The sequence below is a fragment of the Varanus komodoensis genome, unplaced genomic scaffold (assembly GCF_004798865.1).
Source record: "Varanus komodoensis strain SLA01 unplaced genomic scaffold, ASM479886v1 scaffold2, whole genome shotgun sequence".
Lineage (NCBI taxonomy): Eukaryota > Metazoa > Chordata > Lepidosauria > Squamata > Varanidae > Varanus > Varanus komodoensis.
In genome coordinates, this window is record NW_025335568.1 from 51,246,982 (window position 1) to 51,263,542 (window position 16,561).

General features: G+C 41.1%; 2 protein-coding genes and 1 long non-coding RNA gene across 7 annotated transcripts in view; all 3 read right to left on the reverse strand.

Moving 5' to 3' along the window:
- The window catches only part of LOC123022680 (probable acyl-CoA dehydrogenase 6), a 55,473-nt gene extending 47,702 nt beyond the window's left edge, over nt 1–7,771 (reverse strand). The window contains exon 1 of the mRNA XM_044428558.1: nt 7,551–7,771. Coding sequence (XP_044284493.1) covers nt 7,551–7,745 — 195 coding nt within the window. The 5' untranslated portion in view covers nt 7,746–7,771. The remainder of the gene's footprint in view (nt 1–7,550) is intronic.
- On the reverse strand, nt 2,873–5,036 carry LOC123022682. The gene is made up of 2 exons (XR_006414548.1): nt 5,004–5,036; nt 2,873–3,125 (listed from the first exon to the last, which is right to left on the reverse strand). It is a non-coding gene; the product is annotated as an uncharacterized LOC123022682 (long non-coding RNA).
- A 1,397-nt stretch (nt 7,772–9,168) lies between the features above and the next one.
- Nucleotides 9,169–13,072, reverse strand: LOC123023167 (guanine nucleotide-binding protein G(I)/G(S)/G(O) subunit gamma-11). 5 transcript variants are annotated; one of them, XM_044429600.1, is made up of 3 exons: nt 13,057–13,072; nt 12,455–12,555; nt 9,169–9,551 (listed from the first exon to the last, which is right to left on the reverse strand). In XM_044429600.1, exons 2-3 carry the CDS (start codon nt 12,548–12,550, stop codon nt 9,426–9,428), a joined length of 222 nt encoding a protein of 73 aa, XP_044285535.1. In that variant the 5' UTR covers nt 12,551–12,555; nt 13,057–13,072; the 3' UTR covers nt 9,169–9,425. The 5 variants fall into 5 exon arrangements, with proteins under 5 accessions (XP_044285535.1, XP_044285537.1, XP_044285538.1 ...); XM_044429602.1 differs by lacking the exon at nt 13,057–13,072 and adding an exon at nt 12,657–13,008 and having other exon boundaries at nt 12,455–12,552; XM_044429603.1 differs by lacking the exon at nt 13,057–13,072 and adding an exon at nt 12,657–13,008.
- Nucleotides 13,073–16,561: the final 3,489 nt, after the last annotated feature.

Here is a 16,561-nt window from a genome sequence, read left to right on the forward strand (position 1 = left end):
CAGGCCCATTTCTGCTGCCAGCAAATAGTTTAAAACCTCCTATTAGCTTGGCATAAGAGGCTCAGGCACAGATGGGCATTGACACAAAGGACACAGTGAACCATTAAACAAATTATTTGTAAAGGGCATATTTTGTGCATAAAGGAATATTTACTGTGGGAGAATGCTTATAGACAAGACTGCTCATTGACAATTCCTAAGGAACACTTTTGTTGATACAAGCTTCTTAATGGCCTTTTCTAGTTTTAACTGAGGTCAAAGTCCCTAAACTGATTGAATCCCCAACGGCTATTTCCAACTGCTCTTTTCCATATACCTAGAATCCCTAGCCAATTGTAACTGAATTTACCAGATCCATGTCCCATCTATAAATAATAGAAGTGATCCTCTCTCTCCCTGCTACTTCAGAAGGTATCACTAAGCATTAACTACCAAAAGAAGTATTCATCACAGCACCAACACAACACTTTATGCTCCTACTGTTACATTATAGTCTCACAGAGAATATTTAATAATGGAGAACAGCAGCAGCAACATTTATACATACAACATTTTTCATAAATATATATATATATATCTGGTCCCGTGTGTGTGTTCGTGCGGGTACACATGTAAGTGCTGGCAGATGGGGAGAGAATGCAAGTTAGAAGAATAAGGAAATATTCTTTGTTCTCCATACACCTTTTGCTTGGTATTTTCATGTGCAGATACACAAAACCTCTTTCTGACCTTCTCTAGAAACACAGTGGCCTGAAGAAACTACAAAAGAAATCCTTCCCAATCTACATGTATGTAGGTACTGGTTAGACCCCAACTCTTACCAGCCCAAGTCACCATAACCAACTATCAGGGATGGGTGTCTTCCGACAAACATCTCAAGGGACTCAGGGAATGGCATCAGTTGAACCAAGGTTTTAATTTGCTTTATCTCTCTGAGCAGGCTCAATTATTGTGTTTTGTATATTTATTTTGCTTAGAGGGGCTAAACAGTATACATCCAGACTGCACAAGACACTGGGCTGAATGCAGAGAAGGGTTTATTCTACAAACAACAAGTGACAAAAAGTCCTGTGTAAATGTACATGAGGAAATTAGCATCAGCAAATTTTTAGTTCGCATCGGAATGTTTTGAATACCCTAGAACAGTGGTGGCGAACCTATGGCATGCCTGCCACTGCGGGCACATAGAGCCCTCTCTGTCGACACATGAGCCAAGTCACCCAAGCATCACCCCAGAAGCCGAGCATCGGATACCAGCACACTTAGGGGCCATGCGCATGCTTGAAAAGGAGTAACAGTGCCAGGCAATGACGTCACATGCTGCAACTCATTAGCCACGACTCGTCCGAGCTTTGGCATGGCTGGGCAGTGCGCTGCCAAGCATATATACAAATATTTGCTTGGACTGGCTGTGAGTTGTTTTTTCTAAACTAAAACCTGTTTTCAGGTTTTATTGCAGTGTTGGCACTTTGCAACAAATAAGTGCATTTTGGGTTGCAGTTTGGGCACTTGGTCTCTAAAAGGTTCACCATCATTGGGTTAGGATTACAGAAACGATGTCTCCTGCTAAGATTTTGATTATTGGAATTTGTTTAGAATGGGCAGAAATGATGAGCTGCGCAGAAAAAGCTACTCAAGGAAGGCTTTTTCAAAATCAACCTCTTTTCAATGGAACTTTATCCCGATATTAGGGTTAGGGGTGAGCACCAGGGTAGGGTTAGGGTTAGAAAAACGAGGTGTCCTGGCATGGTTTTGATGGTTGGAATGTGTTTAGCATGGGCAGAAATGATGAGCTGTGCAGAAAAAGCTACTCAAGGAAGGCTTTTTCAAAATCGCCCTATATTCAATGGAACTTTATTTGCGTTAGGGGTATGCACCAGGGTAGGGTTAGGCCAGTAGTGTCAAACCTTTGGCACACATGCCACAGCGGGCATGCAGAACCCTCTCTGTCGGCACAAGGCCTAAGTTGTCCCAGTATCGCCCCAGCAGCCAAGCATCAGATACCAGTGCACACAGGGACCATGCACATGCTTGGAAAGAGTGGCAGCGCCAGGCGATAATGTCACAAGGCGCAACTCATTAGCAAGTGCTCTGCATATATATATGCTTGGACTGGCTGTTTTCAGGTTTTATTGCAGTGTTGGCAATTTGCGATAAATAAGTGGGTATTGGGTTGCAGTTCGGGCACTCGGTCTCTAAAAGGTTTGCCATCACTGTCCTAGAATGCAATCTAATTGAACATATCAATAAACAACATTTTTTTAAAAAGTGTCCTTTGTAATTTTTTTCTCAATACAACAAATATAAGAGGACAAAAAAGTATATTTATGCTCAATATCATTTTTCATTATTAAATCGAAGTATATGTTGAATGAAATTAAATAAAAATTTTGAATTTTGCTTCAATTTTGGCAGATTTATTGCATTTTTAAAAACTGCGTACTTTATGAAACACCCTGTATATGTATGCTCTTACATACTTGCTAGGGATAATCATTTGAAAACCATTAATTACAACTTTGAAACCAACAAATTTGCCAAATATTGTATTTCCAATTGGTTCATTCATTTATACTAATTAATTTATGAAATTGATTTTTTACATGAGAAAATATAGCACTGGAAAAATTTTTATATCACACCACTTTGGCTACAGAGATCAAAGATTAACTATAGTCCCTTTGATAGCAGTGGAACTTTTTATTTTCCCAATATTTTAAGGTTTAATTGCTATTTCAATTGAGGAGGTTTTATAGAGGATGTGATACTGTGCTTTTTAATTTTTTTATTGTACGACCATCCTGAGACTTTTTGTAATTGGACAGGATAGAAAATTTTTAAATAAACAAACAAACAAACAAACTACCATAAGTTGAATAAGACTGGTTATGACCAACTGTTTAATTCCATTGGCCTTCTCAATTTAGTATTTTTACCAACAGGGCTCACAAATACAGTAATGTTCTCATTAGGCAGAGCATCTCCCTTTTTTTTTTCTTTGGAGTCTTGGAAAAAGATCTGAACATAATTTGATTTAGCAGAGAAGGACTTGAGTCACCAAGACTGGTGCAGAGGCAGTTATATAGGAACACCTTACTGAGTTAAGTATCATTTCCTCATCTCATCTGAAAGGGTTAAAAAGAAAACAAAATTAATAGCTGGCGAGAGAATATTAAACTTGTTAGTTAATAGTGTTTGATTAAATCATCTAATGGCCTTGTAACTTTAAATGAAACCAGCTTCCAAAGCAACAAAGCATACCCCTGTGTTCAGTAATCAGGGCAGTGCGGTTTGTTCTTTGAGCAGTAATTGGAATGTTGTGTTCTTATTTCAATGGTTGCTAATCCAGTTTATAACTTCTGCCAGCGCTGGAGCAGCTACTCACAATGTTAGCACAGGCAATGCATCATGCCAGTCCTGCACTTTCAGGACCGATGCCATTCTTTGCCTCTGTCTCGCACTGGTTCACAGGGTTCTGAATCCTGAGCCAGAGCTAGCCTCAAGGCTGCTGCAAATGCCAGAACTGGGGGAGAACAGATGGTGCAAATACCCACATATCCAGACAAAAGCCTGCAAGAAGCAACAAGATTTGAGTTGGAATGAGGCTCTGACTTCTGCAAGAGGAAGAGATCGGCCAGGGAGAGAAAGCTCTCATAGAAGCTTCCCCCATTTAATTTGGGGGGATTTCTTTTCCTCTCCACCCCTAATTCAACAGGTTCTCCTGACTTTTCAGGAGGCTGGGGAGAGGCTTCTACACAAAGGAGGAGGCAGAGGAGACCACTTTCATCACTGTAACTGATCCAGCATAAATCAGGATCAAATGTTCAGTGTTCCTGTGTGTTGTGGTTGTAAGAATGGGTACATCCACAACTTAATTATCAGTAGTTTAAAATGCAAGAGGTTTTTCCAAAGCTTCATAATCATCTAAAGGCTCTAAACAAAGCTCCAAATTGTAACAGTTCCTTTACAATAGGGACAAATTCAGGCAGTGTTTTTTCCAGCCAATATTCATTGCCTTTTGCAGTTGCTATTCACTTAAAGTCATGAAAAGCTAACTTCAGGGGGGAAAGGAGAGAGAATGAACAGAAGTCAGCTGATTTTTGTCTTAAAAGGGCTGACCTGGTGTTGATTGCAATGACAGCCGCACCATTTTCTTTTATTTTTAAAAGAATCCGTGCTTATAAAATGAACAAGGTTGGAATGGTGCACATTGGACACCAGTGCTTAAAAATCTTGGGCTTCCCACCCACATCATTACACAAGAAAAATGACTCTGTAAGAGAAACAATGAAGTTGGTAACAATGAATGTTACCAACAGATGAATGCCTCTGAATCCTAAGAAAAAAATAGTGCTGTTAGTTATACATTACACTCTTCTGATCAGTGCTTATTGCAGGACCCTTTGCACCTTCTAGTTTGGAAGAACTGTCTATATAAGGTTTCCTAGGGAACAGGGCATGAAGACAACATCCAAGGCTCAACATCCATTCCAAAGATTCCCAACTTATTCCATCTTCATGCAACTCTCATAGCACCTGCTTCACACAATTTCAGCTCATGAAATGTCTTGTCATTTAACTGTCATAGCTAACATAGATGAATATATATCAACCATGAATTAATTTATTTAGGGCACAATATAGTACACAGATATTTCTGGTGAGACAGGACTTTCATTGAAGGTTTCCCCATTTAATCTGGGGGGATTCCTTTTCCCCTGTAAGTCCTACAACTCCCAGCATCCCTCAACCAGCCAGGCTAACTAGGGAAAGTCAGCAAATGTTTAGGCAGAAATATGTCCTATAACTCACAGAATCCCCCAACCAGTCAAGCTGTCTGAGAAATGCAAAAGATTGTGCCCTTGTTATGCTCTGCCTTTCCATCAAGAAAATGGCACTCAAGGTGGCTAACAAACATAATTAAAAACATTCAAAACAATAATAAAATACATTAAAAGCACATAAAAACACACCAATGATTACAAAATAAAAGCAGCACTTACTCAACAGGCCATTTCATAAGCACAAAGTCTGCTTGAACACAACTTAGCCTGCCAGTGGAAGGAAAGCAGAGAAGGAGCCAAATTACCATATTTTTCGCTCTATAAGATGCACCTGACCATAAGATGCACCTAGTTTTTAGAGGAGGGATCCATGGAAAGCTTCCTGATAATCACAGGCATATTCCCCATCACTTCCTCCTGGGCTTCATTAAAAGATGGGTTGCCATTTGAAAACACACACCGACCTGCGATTAACAGCTCTCACCTGCGCGGGAGGAGGGGGGGGAGCAGGGCGTGCCGAGCACGTGCTGGCCAGGTGTGGTGCAGCCGGGCCAGCAGCGTGCCGGCGGTGGTCTTCCGGGCAGCGGGGCGGTGGCAGGTTTTCCCGGGCGGTGGGGGTGAGCAGTCCGTCTCTCCATGCAGCCGGCAGGTTAAAGCCCACGGCTCCTCCTCCTCCGCTCCGCTCCCCGAGCGGCACAGCTCTCACCTGCGCTGCGGGGGGGGGGGGGGGGGGCAGCGCAGGCAGGGCGTGTGCCAGCCAGGTGGTGCCACGTGGTGCAGGTGGGCCGGCAGCATCCCGGGCGTTGGGCACACACACATTCGCTCTGTAAGATGCACAGACATTTCCCCTTACTTTTGAGGGGGGGAAAGTGTGTCTTCTAGAGCGAAAAATACGGTACCTTTCCTCTTGTTTAAGTATCTCTGAAAGCAGATGTGGGGAGCCTGTGGCCCTCTAAGTGCTGTAGGTGAATTACAGTAATTCCTGACAAAGCTGACTTGAGCTAATGGGAGCTGTACTTCAGCAAGGTTTTCCATCCCTTTCTAACCTATGTAAATTCTGTAACTTCTTGTGGAAAAGCGTTCCCGAAGTAGCATGCACCATGAAGAAGTTGCTACTTCCAACTACAGTCATTTAGGAGACAGCAGATGGCATTATGTTGTGTATCATCATGACAACACACCATTATTTATGTACATTATTGTATAATGAGTGTGCTGTGGCATTTGGCCATGATCTCAGAAACTACTGTGGGACACCATTAGGATCTCACGACAGCTCTAGTGCATGGAGGAACAGAGCAAGGCTGGCTCCTCCAAACAGCCCAACCGCTGCAGCAAATGCCATGATGGGAAAGCAGCCAGTTTCCCACTAGGAGCTGGTGGGCTCTCCTAGCTGGGACACAGGAAGGAGAGTGGCACAATTTGCTGTTTATCCAGCTCTGCAACCACATATGGGTGCCTCACTCCACTTTATTGGCCTTGATTTTACCAAATCATTTTGGTGCATTTAGAAATTTAAGGAAATGATCCCTATCCTCTTTCCTGAGGATAAACTCCATTGAACTCAATTAGACATACTTTTCAGTTGACATGCATAGGAGTGTGAAGGATGAATTTTTTGAAGCTTTGTATTTTCCATTCTTATGTTTTTAAGTTTTTACTTCTCTGTTGCTGTTGTTGAATGATGCATTTTATTATTTTCATTTCCGTATACAGAAATCGTTATAGTCCACTGAAATCAACTGATGAAGAACAGGATATATATTTTTAAAATAAAATACTTAATTTTGTAGTCTTAAATAAATTTGTAGCCTTAAATGTGAAGCTGCATTGCAGTAGTATCCAGTGGACTATACTGTTTGACAAGTTCTTACCATGAAGTTTAGTCTTTCTCTTACTTATAAGATTTTATCAGTCTAATGAATGTTCTGTTACATAAGTAGTATATTGCCACTGTTGTAATGCTTTTATTTAATTCTATAGAAATAATAGAATTTCTAATAATATTTTATTTATAATAGAAATAATTTAATTCTATTATTGTTTCTCTTTCTCCCCTTTAGAGTCCTTTAAGTCTAGAACTCTGAATTTCCCAATGAACAAAGGGAAGCAGGTACTTCTTTACATGGAAACCTACCTGTGTATCACCAAATATGGCAACAGCTACTAGCTTTGGGAACTTCATGATCATTTAATTAGAGCACCCATGTTTAACACCAGTATACCCTGCATTTCAGTTGCAGGGGCTCGACACTGGCAGAAGAGAGCTATTATTGCTTGGGTGCCATAATCGAAAGCTTGCATTTACATGAAATAGGAGGACTCAGGGTTAACAGCACAATCTTAAACGTGTTTCTTGTTTATGGTCCACGGGGTGGTCATCCAGATTACGTGCACAGGACTATTTTCGTCACGCAGGTTGAGTTAACTTAACCACAATAGCGGAGGGCGCTATCAAGAAAACAAAAGGGAGACACTAAACAGGACTGGCTTCCAAGCGATCGTGGGTACAGTGCGTCAGTCAACTGATATCTGTCACCCTCGATATTGCGCGCTAACAAAACCGCTGGAGAGGTAAGGCAAACTTTGAAGTGTGAAGGGCCCGACGGCAGCAAGGTCAGACATTCCCTTTTTGCCTTCCCATTCCTGAGACGGGCGGTCTAGACCCGCCAGCTCTAACGCAGGCTGCCTCCCGCTACCCGCTCCGCCGCGCAACTCACTACGCAAATGGACATTGGAAGTGCAGTGGCCACTTCTTTCCGGTACCTGTCTCAGAGACGATCTCAAAGCGAAATGCTCCTGCGTGTATATTAAGTGATTTCCGGCGGGAAAGCCGTCGGCAGTGTTGCTGCTGCTGCTCGAGGAGTGGGCGGAAAGGGGGCCGCGGAAAAGCCACGAGGGCGACAGCAACAATTTGCATCGCGCTTTGCGTCCTAGCTGGGTAAAACAGTGCAGAGCCATGACTTCCCTCTGTGAGCCCGCGGAGCATGCGCAATGCCCTGATGGCCTAATTAAAGCGACAGGGTATCCGGCTCTTGAACCTCCCCCTTTAGGTCAGGACGCTCCGCCAGCAATGATTGAATCGACACCGGATTCTGAAGAAGTCTGCATTTTGTCATGTACTCCCGCCCCGTAATCGGATTGGAATTTAGCCTAATAGTTACGCGGAAATTTCTGTCTCTGCAGCCAAACGTTTAGCATGGGAGGACTAAGAATTTTAAACCAGGACTTCCAAAAATTGTTCATTGATCAGTCATACAAGTGTTTTTTTTTGCCAATTATTCTTCCAGTAAAATTGCTATGTGCATAAAACAGCTTTTCTAAAGCAAATAAAAGGATGTCTTCTTTGCTTTGAAGTGATGCATATGTGTCCTGGTAGTATGAGAAGAGACATTCTTGTGAAAAGAAATTGATACACTGCATGCCAATTATCCTTTCTGGGGCAATGACATCAACTTGATTGAAAGTTGCAGTCCTCCTTTTAATAATTTGCAGGCACTGTAAGGCTGCCATCCCTTACACCTACGAATCAGCCTAAGTCAGACATAAGATTGCTTTTGAACTATGCTTTTTCAATGGCCTTTCGATGCCATGAGTCAAGGCATCTGCTGGACAGACTCATGTGTTGAAGATACTGTTCTGCGTGTTGGTGTTGAAGATACTGTTCTGCGCTAAGAAACTAACATAGCAACCTTAGTTAAAATACCTCAAGCAGTTTCAACATGAGGGGTGTCAGCATTTGACTGTTTTTTGTATTTTGCACAATTAAGTGTATTAATTCTGTAGTTTTTTCCTGTTCTATAATTTGCTTCTTATTGGTACTATCAGTTTACTGTATTGGCTGCTAGAATGGAGGATTACAAGTGTGGAGTAAATTAAATGGAGTATTGGTTAAAATATTCTTTGCATTTTATTAAGTTTCTGGTTTTGTATTTATTAACTGCTTTAAGTTCTGATTTGAAAGCTGGTTTGTTGTTTCTTCATTGTGAGAGACCTTTTCATAGGATCTTTTGATCTTTGATATTATGCTGAATGTTAACTACTTTGGGCTTTCTGTTTGGATGGAAAAGTGGGATATAAATACATAGGGGTGAGGATGAAGATGAAGAATATAAATACTGGAAGTTTGTTTCACTGATTTTACCACTTCAGGTATGTGTCTGGGCTGCACTCTTCCAGTTATTGGTACTAACTGGGCTTAATCTGGAGTAAGGAGTTTAAAGCCAAACAGAATCTGCTCACATAATCATAATCAGCAACATATGAATGAACTATTTTTATATGGCAGGATAGTACTGAAGCAATCTCAATTTTAAGGTCTTATATTCTGCAAAAACACCCATTTAACCTTCACCATGTATACTGAATTCAAAATTACACTGTATTAAGTTATACAAATATATATTTTATTATTATTAAAATCAGCAAGCACAGGAAATTAAAAGAGTAGGAAACAGTTTCTAGGAATGTATTTAGCAAGAATCTGCTTCAGGGAAAAATTCATCAGCAGATACTTTCTTTCTGGTAAAAATTCAGTTTCTCTGTGTTTATTTAATAAGGATTCTTGGAACTTAAAACAGGCTAATTCCCAACAATGCTTTTTATTCCAGTTTCAAAATTGCTTAACAGTATTCTCCTAATCTAAGCAACAATACATCCTCCTTTCTCTTTAAATGGATTCCTGTCTTCAGGAATGCCTTTCACCAGAGGGTCTTCTCCAGATCTTTCTTCAATGTAATTTTTAATTTCTTCGGAACATTTAGAAACCTTAAAAAGAAAGAGGAAAATAGTTTGTAACCCTATAGAGTCATATTTGAAAAGGCGATGTGGTATTTTACAGGAACACTCAGAGGTATGGATTGGCTGTTTACTTTGCGTTGGGTCCAGATTTGTGCTGTATCAGTTACTCTGACAGAAGTGGACTTCTCAGCCTCTTCATCCCCATATCAGCCCCCTCTAGCCCCTAAATATACTGCATAGAGAATCAGGAGACCCTTCTGAGTGGAAAGGGAATCTCCTAAAACTGGGTGAAGCGACCTTCTACAACCAGCAGATCCAATGTGTATAGTTTACTTTTGCGGGACTCAGGAAAACATCAAAAATGAAAGTATGCAGATTACTATGCAGTGAAACTTACCTTGATAGCTATCAAACACTCCTTCCCAAAGTAGCTTGCATAAGAGAACTCACATTGCACAGTAGGAATGTCTGGATTGTGCCCAATTTGCTTAATTTCCTCCCTAGTCATCAGTCATTTTCTTCCTCGCACACTGCTTGTACTTAAGCAATAAAAGTCCCAAATTTAGCCCTCCTGTCACATACCCCATAATTAGCCTGTTCACGCTTCTCCCCTTTCCTTGTAATTACAGTTTTCATTTTAGTTCTGGCTGTGTCATCAGTTCTGCAGCTGATGTCAATAGCTGTTCCCTGGTGTCAGTAATTCCCAAACTGTGGTTCTGAGGGTGGGAGGCGGGCAGACACAGACCAAGACATTTTGGTGGCTGAGAAAGAAAATCCAGATGGTCCTGCTCCCCTCTTGGGGTTGTAAAATGCAACCATCAGAAAAAATGAAACAATTCTTGTTTGGATTTAGGTATAAAGCCAGTTTGACTCCCCCTGAAGAATCAACTTCATAGTCTGTGGGTTTTCCTTAGCTGCCAGGTAGCCACAATTTCTTGGACTGCCTTTTTAGGATGGTTCGTCAGCTGGAGCTTTTCCTGAAGTAGGTAGACTCGGCTAAAGGATCTGTGGTTTTGTAACATCCAGATTGATCTATATTACTATGCTTTGTGTGTGCATGGGAGAGGGGCACTGAATTTTAAGAAAACCCAGGAACTTCAGTTGCTCCAAAATGCCACTGCTTATTAAATGCATTAACCAGAACTCAATAAATGGATCACAAATGAATCCAGTACTGTTCCAAATGAATCCCTACCTGTTTGTTTCTAGCATTTTTATCCCACTCTTCAGTGAAATATTCTCCCAAAATGATTTAAAAAGATAAAAAAAAAAACAATCCCTGCCTGCAGACTTAGAATCTAGAAGATATGACACAAAATGAAAGAGGGGAACAAATTTAGGCACTAGATTCTTAGTTGCAAAGTTCTTTAGCAGATCATTGAATTGCATCTTAAAGGACTAGGTGAGCTGGGCTTTAAGTCAGGATGTCTTACCAAGTACCTCTTCCCTTTTATTGCTGCCTACATACTGAAATCAGAGTGGTGAACCTCTTCCATGTCTGCAGTTGTCTGAGCTAGAGCAGGTAGGTGGGAACGCAGAAGTCCTCTTGGGCTGCTGCACCATGTCTGTAGAGCAACCTTCTGGCCGGAGTTCACCAGATTCTGTCACTGCCTACCTTTCGGTGGTCCTCCAAGGAAGATGCTAGCCAGCTGATTTCTTTGCTGCTCAATTTTGCTGTTGGGGCTCTTATTTTGCTACTTGATTATTCTGTCTGCATTATTCTGACAGACTTTCAATGGGTCCTCTCTGAGTAGGACTTATATTGTAGAAAACCCACTCAGAATGTTCCAGGTTCCAGTGTTCCTAAAGTGTGAGGTATTTCTTCGATGAGAGGTTATCAATTTATTTATAGAGATTTATATATTTATTTATATTTAAATTTCCTGCAACACATGAAAACAACACTGCAAGGACACTTCTCATCATTCTCCTACAGGGCCTCAATTACTCACATTTCCCTATTTTATTAATAACCTTAGATAGTAACAGCAAATCTGTTATCTGACTGCCAGAACAATGCCATCCACACAGAGAGGGTGGGCAGGGGGTTTGGAGAGGAAATTAGTAGGTCTGGTTTCGGAAATCAAAGAAGAGAGAAAATTGAATGAAAACTGAGAATGTTCACTAGGTGTAAAATGCTTGACTGAATGCTGGGGGGAGGGGCAAGGAAGGAAACAGGAAGGAGGGCAGGCTGGAATGGAGTATCCTGGAAGTGAGCACAGCTGGAATCCTGAGGAAAACTCCACACTACAACATTTTCTTGTATGTCCCATTTGATAGCAAAACACCAACGTAATATTTAAGTGATTATTATGAAGACACCATGCTCAGAAAGGTATCACATGAAAATTATCAGAAAAAACACCCAAAAGGGGCAAAAGTAGCCAGGTTTTTAAAATAATAAAATAAAATAAAGAAATGGGGAACATGTGGTGATCCAGATGTTGTTGGACTGCAATGCCCATCATCCCTAACCTTGGCTTTACTAGCTAAGAGTGATGAGAATTGCAGTCTAACATCAGCAGGAGAGCCATATGTTTTCCATCCCTGTTCCAAAGGTACTCAGCCTCCTCCAGAGCCCTTCACACCCCGATGGATTTTGCACCTTTCTAGAGCAGCTAAGCTACTCATTATTCACAGTGGAATATAACTCAGACTTTCAAGTCCACTGGTTCTGTTTAGATCTCCAAAGAGATTGAAAATGGGCTTGCTTTTTTCTCCTTTTTTGGAAAAGCTGGTCCTTTCTTCAACGGTTCCAACAGCAATGGAGCTTTTAGAAAAATAAATAAATCTGGGCCTCCTTAAACAAGGTCAGTCAGTTTCTCTGCCAAATTACACAGCCAGTGAACATTTTGCAAACACGCCTCTTCCAGCAACCTCAACAAAGAAATATGGCACACACAGAGAAACACACGGGTACAAGTACTCACAGGTTGCCTTTCCAACTTGACTTCTTTCCGGAGCTGTTCCACTTCCATTTTCAGTTTATCCTTCTCACTCAGATCTTCTATATTGATTGCTGGCATTGCTGCTTCACAGGAGAGAGAGACAGTGTGAGAATGAAGTGGGGGAGATACAGGTGAGTATATCTGAAGCCTCCACTCCTTCCTCACCTCCCAAGAAAAGCCGTACTTTTTCTGTGACTCTATTCCAATTTCCCAAAGTAGCGACTTCCTCTGCAGCCAACTCCCTTGCTGGGCTCTTCAGACTACTTGCAAGATTTTTAATTCATCAGCAGAATCTGTCCTAATCCGATTAAACCACACAGCTTGACCCCCTACTGCTCCTCCTCCTCCTCTCCCCCTTCCAGTGCTCACTGCCTCAAAAAGCCAAAATGAGCCTTTTTCATGTATGGAAACCCACACTTCTCTCTGCTTTCACAGCATGTGCAAACTTCCCAGCCCTCTCTAAAACACACACGCAGAGGAAACTCAGTTCCTACCACACAGAACTCTGGACTACTCAGAGACAAGAACTTTGCAAAGACAATCCCTTGGCATGCTGGGTGCAGAATTATCACACAGACACACACACCCCTGTTCTGTGGGCAAAGGCACTAGGGAATATAGAACCCCTCTGTGTTGCATGAAGGGAGTATGGAGTGACTTGTGGGGGGAGGGATGGGAGTGGGGAAAGCCATTAGAGACAGGATGTGTGTGCTTCAACTTTCTCTACAATAGAAACACCAGCCCTGCGGAGCGTTCCACAGGAAATGGGCTTGCAAAGGAAACGTCTGGCCCTCTCTGCCTGCCAGGCCGGAGAGGCTGAACAATGGGGGAGGGCTGGGAAATGACCTGGGAAAATGCAGGGGGGGGGGGGAGAAACAGAAACATATAGAAAATAAACATGCTAGGTTTACCTCCTCCAACTCCCATGGGATGCAGGAGACCATCCTAGCAGGAGCTTATTTACATATCCTAAATATCAGCCTTCCCCAACCTGATGCCCATCGCCACAAAAATGTTTTGATTGCAACTTCCATCATCACCAGGAATGATGGGAACTGTATGACACCTCTGCGAAGCACCGAGTTGGGGAAGGGTACTCTGTACATATGTACTAGGAACTGAGCTCTATTGGATGCATCAGGAGTATCCTTCTGAAATCAACATGCATGTAATTGCTCCACATAGCCTTTCAGTGCTTGCATTTCTTTTACTAGAATTTTGCCTTTGGGACCAATCCAGTGCATCCTTAGACAGAAAAAAGTGCTACAAAAATAGCCATGCTTGCTCTGGGATCCTGGGAGCTGTAGGACAGGTTTTCTGTCTCACTGTCCATAAGTCAGCATCCTTAACTGGGTTTTTTTCTAGCACCTGCTTCTGCACTTTTAGGATCTCTAGCATTAGCAAGTACTAAGTGCAGAAATCTGTGCAAAACCATTTGCAAACTTCTTTAAAAAAAATCATAGTCCCAAAGAGTACCCCAACAGAGGTCTGTTTAATGTTGACATTTGTGAAGTGACCTTAAGCTGAATAAGACTACTGGCTCATCTGGAGGAATTACCTCTTACTATCTAACATCCCAGAAAGCCCTACTAATCTCAGCAGAGAGCTGCAACTATCAGGCACCCTAGGGCTTCTCCTCTCTGTTTGCATTGTGATAAGTGAGCACACTTCCATGTATGCTCCACACCCCCGTACAATTTTGTATTGCATGAGGGTTCTTCAAAAAGTTTCCACACTTTCTAAAACTCTATTTATTAAGGATTCCAAAAACAAATTACATCACTTTTCTACATAGTCACCTTCTTTTGCAATGCATTTTCCCCAGGGTCGTACCAACTTTTTAGTGCCATCAGAAAAAATATATAAAATATATTTACAAAATATAAAAGTGTGGAAACTTTTTGAAGACCCCTCATACTTTTACTATGTTGTCCTCCACTGACACCAATTTCCATTCATAACTGGCACATTAGATATAGTGTACCAGTGACCCTATAGGTTAGCTCTAAAATACAAATGCCTCAAATCAGTGCTGATCTGCCGTAACTACTGGGTACAGCAAAGCCTTTAAGAGAGCACTAGAATGTGGTTTTATTTGTGATCAGTCCCAGTAATCATACATAGATCAGACATCAGAGCTGAGTTAGATGGTGCTGGTTAAAAAAAACACTGGTAGTCCAGAATCCTGTTTCCCAAAATGACCAAGTGGATTTCATTTGCTTTTCATTGGTTGTGATGCTATTTTGTTTTTAATTTGAATTTTGTTAACTTTAATGGTATTCTGCAGAAAGATGGAATAGTAGCTAGATAAATAGTCAGAACCTTGGTGTAATAAGACTTTCCAGACACACCTCAGCAGTAATAATTTTTGAAAGATGCCAGCTTCACCTAATTCATGTGCAAGCAACTTTGCTTTGTCAGCAAAGTTACAAACATCTAAGTTAAGAACAACTTGTACTTATGAATGAACTATCATAAAGCCTATTAATTTTTTTAAATGACTGCAGAAAATTGTCATCACCAGAGAGACAGAAGAAGCAAAAGGAGAGAGAGAGAGACCTCCAAAGCATGCCTTCTTGACCCACCCATCCAGAGAGGGAAATCTCTCTGAAATTTCCTTGCTGCAAAGAGGAGGCACTGGTGAGTTTGTGAGGAGGGACTAGAGATATTCACGTTTTTCCACTTTTACAGGGGTCCTGCAGCCATAACCTCAGTGAATGTGGAAGGCCAACTACACATGATCCAATTACATACAAATTCAGCTTAAAGATAAATTTCTGTTTTCTAAGGAACAGAACGCCTTTGTAATCTGGGAACCACCTTGTAGCCTAAATTATTTTCTTAAAATAGTTTGGCTTGCTTTCTTTCTTCACACATCTCATAGAGTTGTTCATCCTAATCAGAGCTGCTTCAATAATGCAGTGAAGATATATACCTTTTGCTTCTCTTGTCATTGTGATATTCCTAGCATTACAAAGTTAAAAATAAGGGCACTGCACAACATTTATGAAAAGGCAAGCCCTCCCTGTAGGTCCTCACTCTCAAACTAACCAACACAGCAGAAAAAAATAAACACAGAAACAGAGTGAATCAGAAGGGGTCTCCCAGGCCATCTAGTCTCCCCGGCTCAGCTCACGACATGCCCACCATGTGCATGTCTAGCCTATCCTTGAAGAAGCGAAGAGCATCCAAAGTAAGACAACAGGTTATATTCAGTTGCGAGATGGATAAAACTGTCAGTTTGCTGTCTTCCACATTAATTTTTAAAACTTCAACTTCCTATTTATTTATTTAAAACTTTTCTATACCATCCCTTCACAGATGTCTTAGGATGGTTTACAACTTCTTACCATCCTGCTTATGAGGAAATCTGCAAATTTGGATAAGTTCTTTTAAAAATCAATGAACTGCCCCACCCCAGTTCAATTAGTACTGTGAATTCCATCACGAGGAGGTGCATGTTATACCTGCCTGTCATGAAGCTGTTAAAGATGAGAAGCTGTTCAGGAAACAAAAAAAGCATTGTAAACATAGTTGAGAATACATAGAAATTTAAACCCGTCTGTTAGGGACTGATTCTGTGCACATGTGGACAGAAAAAAAAATGGCATATAACTCCTAGCATTCCACTTGCACCCTTAAGAGTTACTCAATGTTGTTTGTCTGAATGGACAGATAATTAGTTATGCTTTCTCAAATGTTCAAAACTTTAAGTTCTTTTCATCCCTTTTATGAAGAAAACTGCAAATTTCACTAAGTTCTTCTAAAAATACAAACCACATAAAATTCTTGTTTGTCCCTAATTCAGACTAAGTTTAACTTAGGCCTGATTGAAATCAATGGAACAAGTTGGTCATCACTTGGTTTAATGAAACACATTGACTTTAATAGGAATTAAATGCATCTAATTTAGTCCAGAACCATGCCATCTTTTATATCAAAAATAAGGCACAGGATCATAAACAAGGCACAGATAGACAAGGAGATGACACATAATTGAAGAGAGGTTATATTCAAGCAAGATGGCCAGAAAAGTAAGCATCCCAATAAAATAAAATGAGAAATCAGGGATACGAGATTATTAGCACA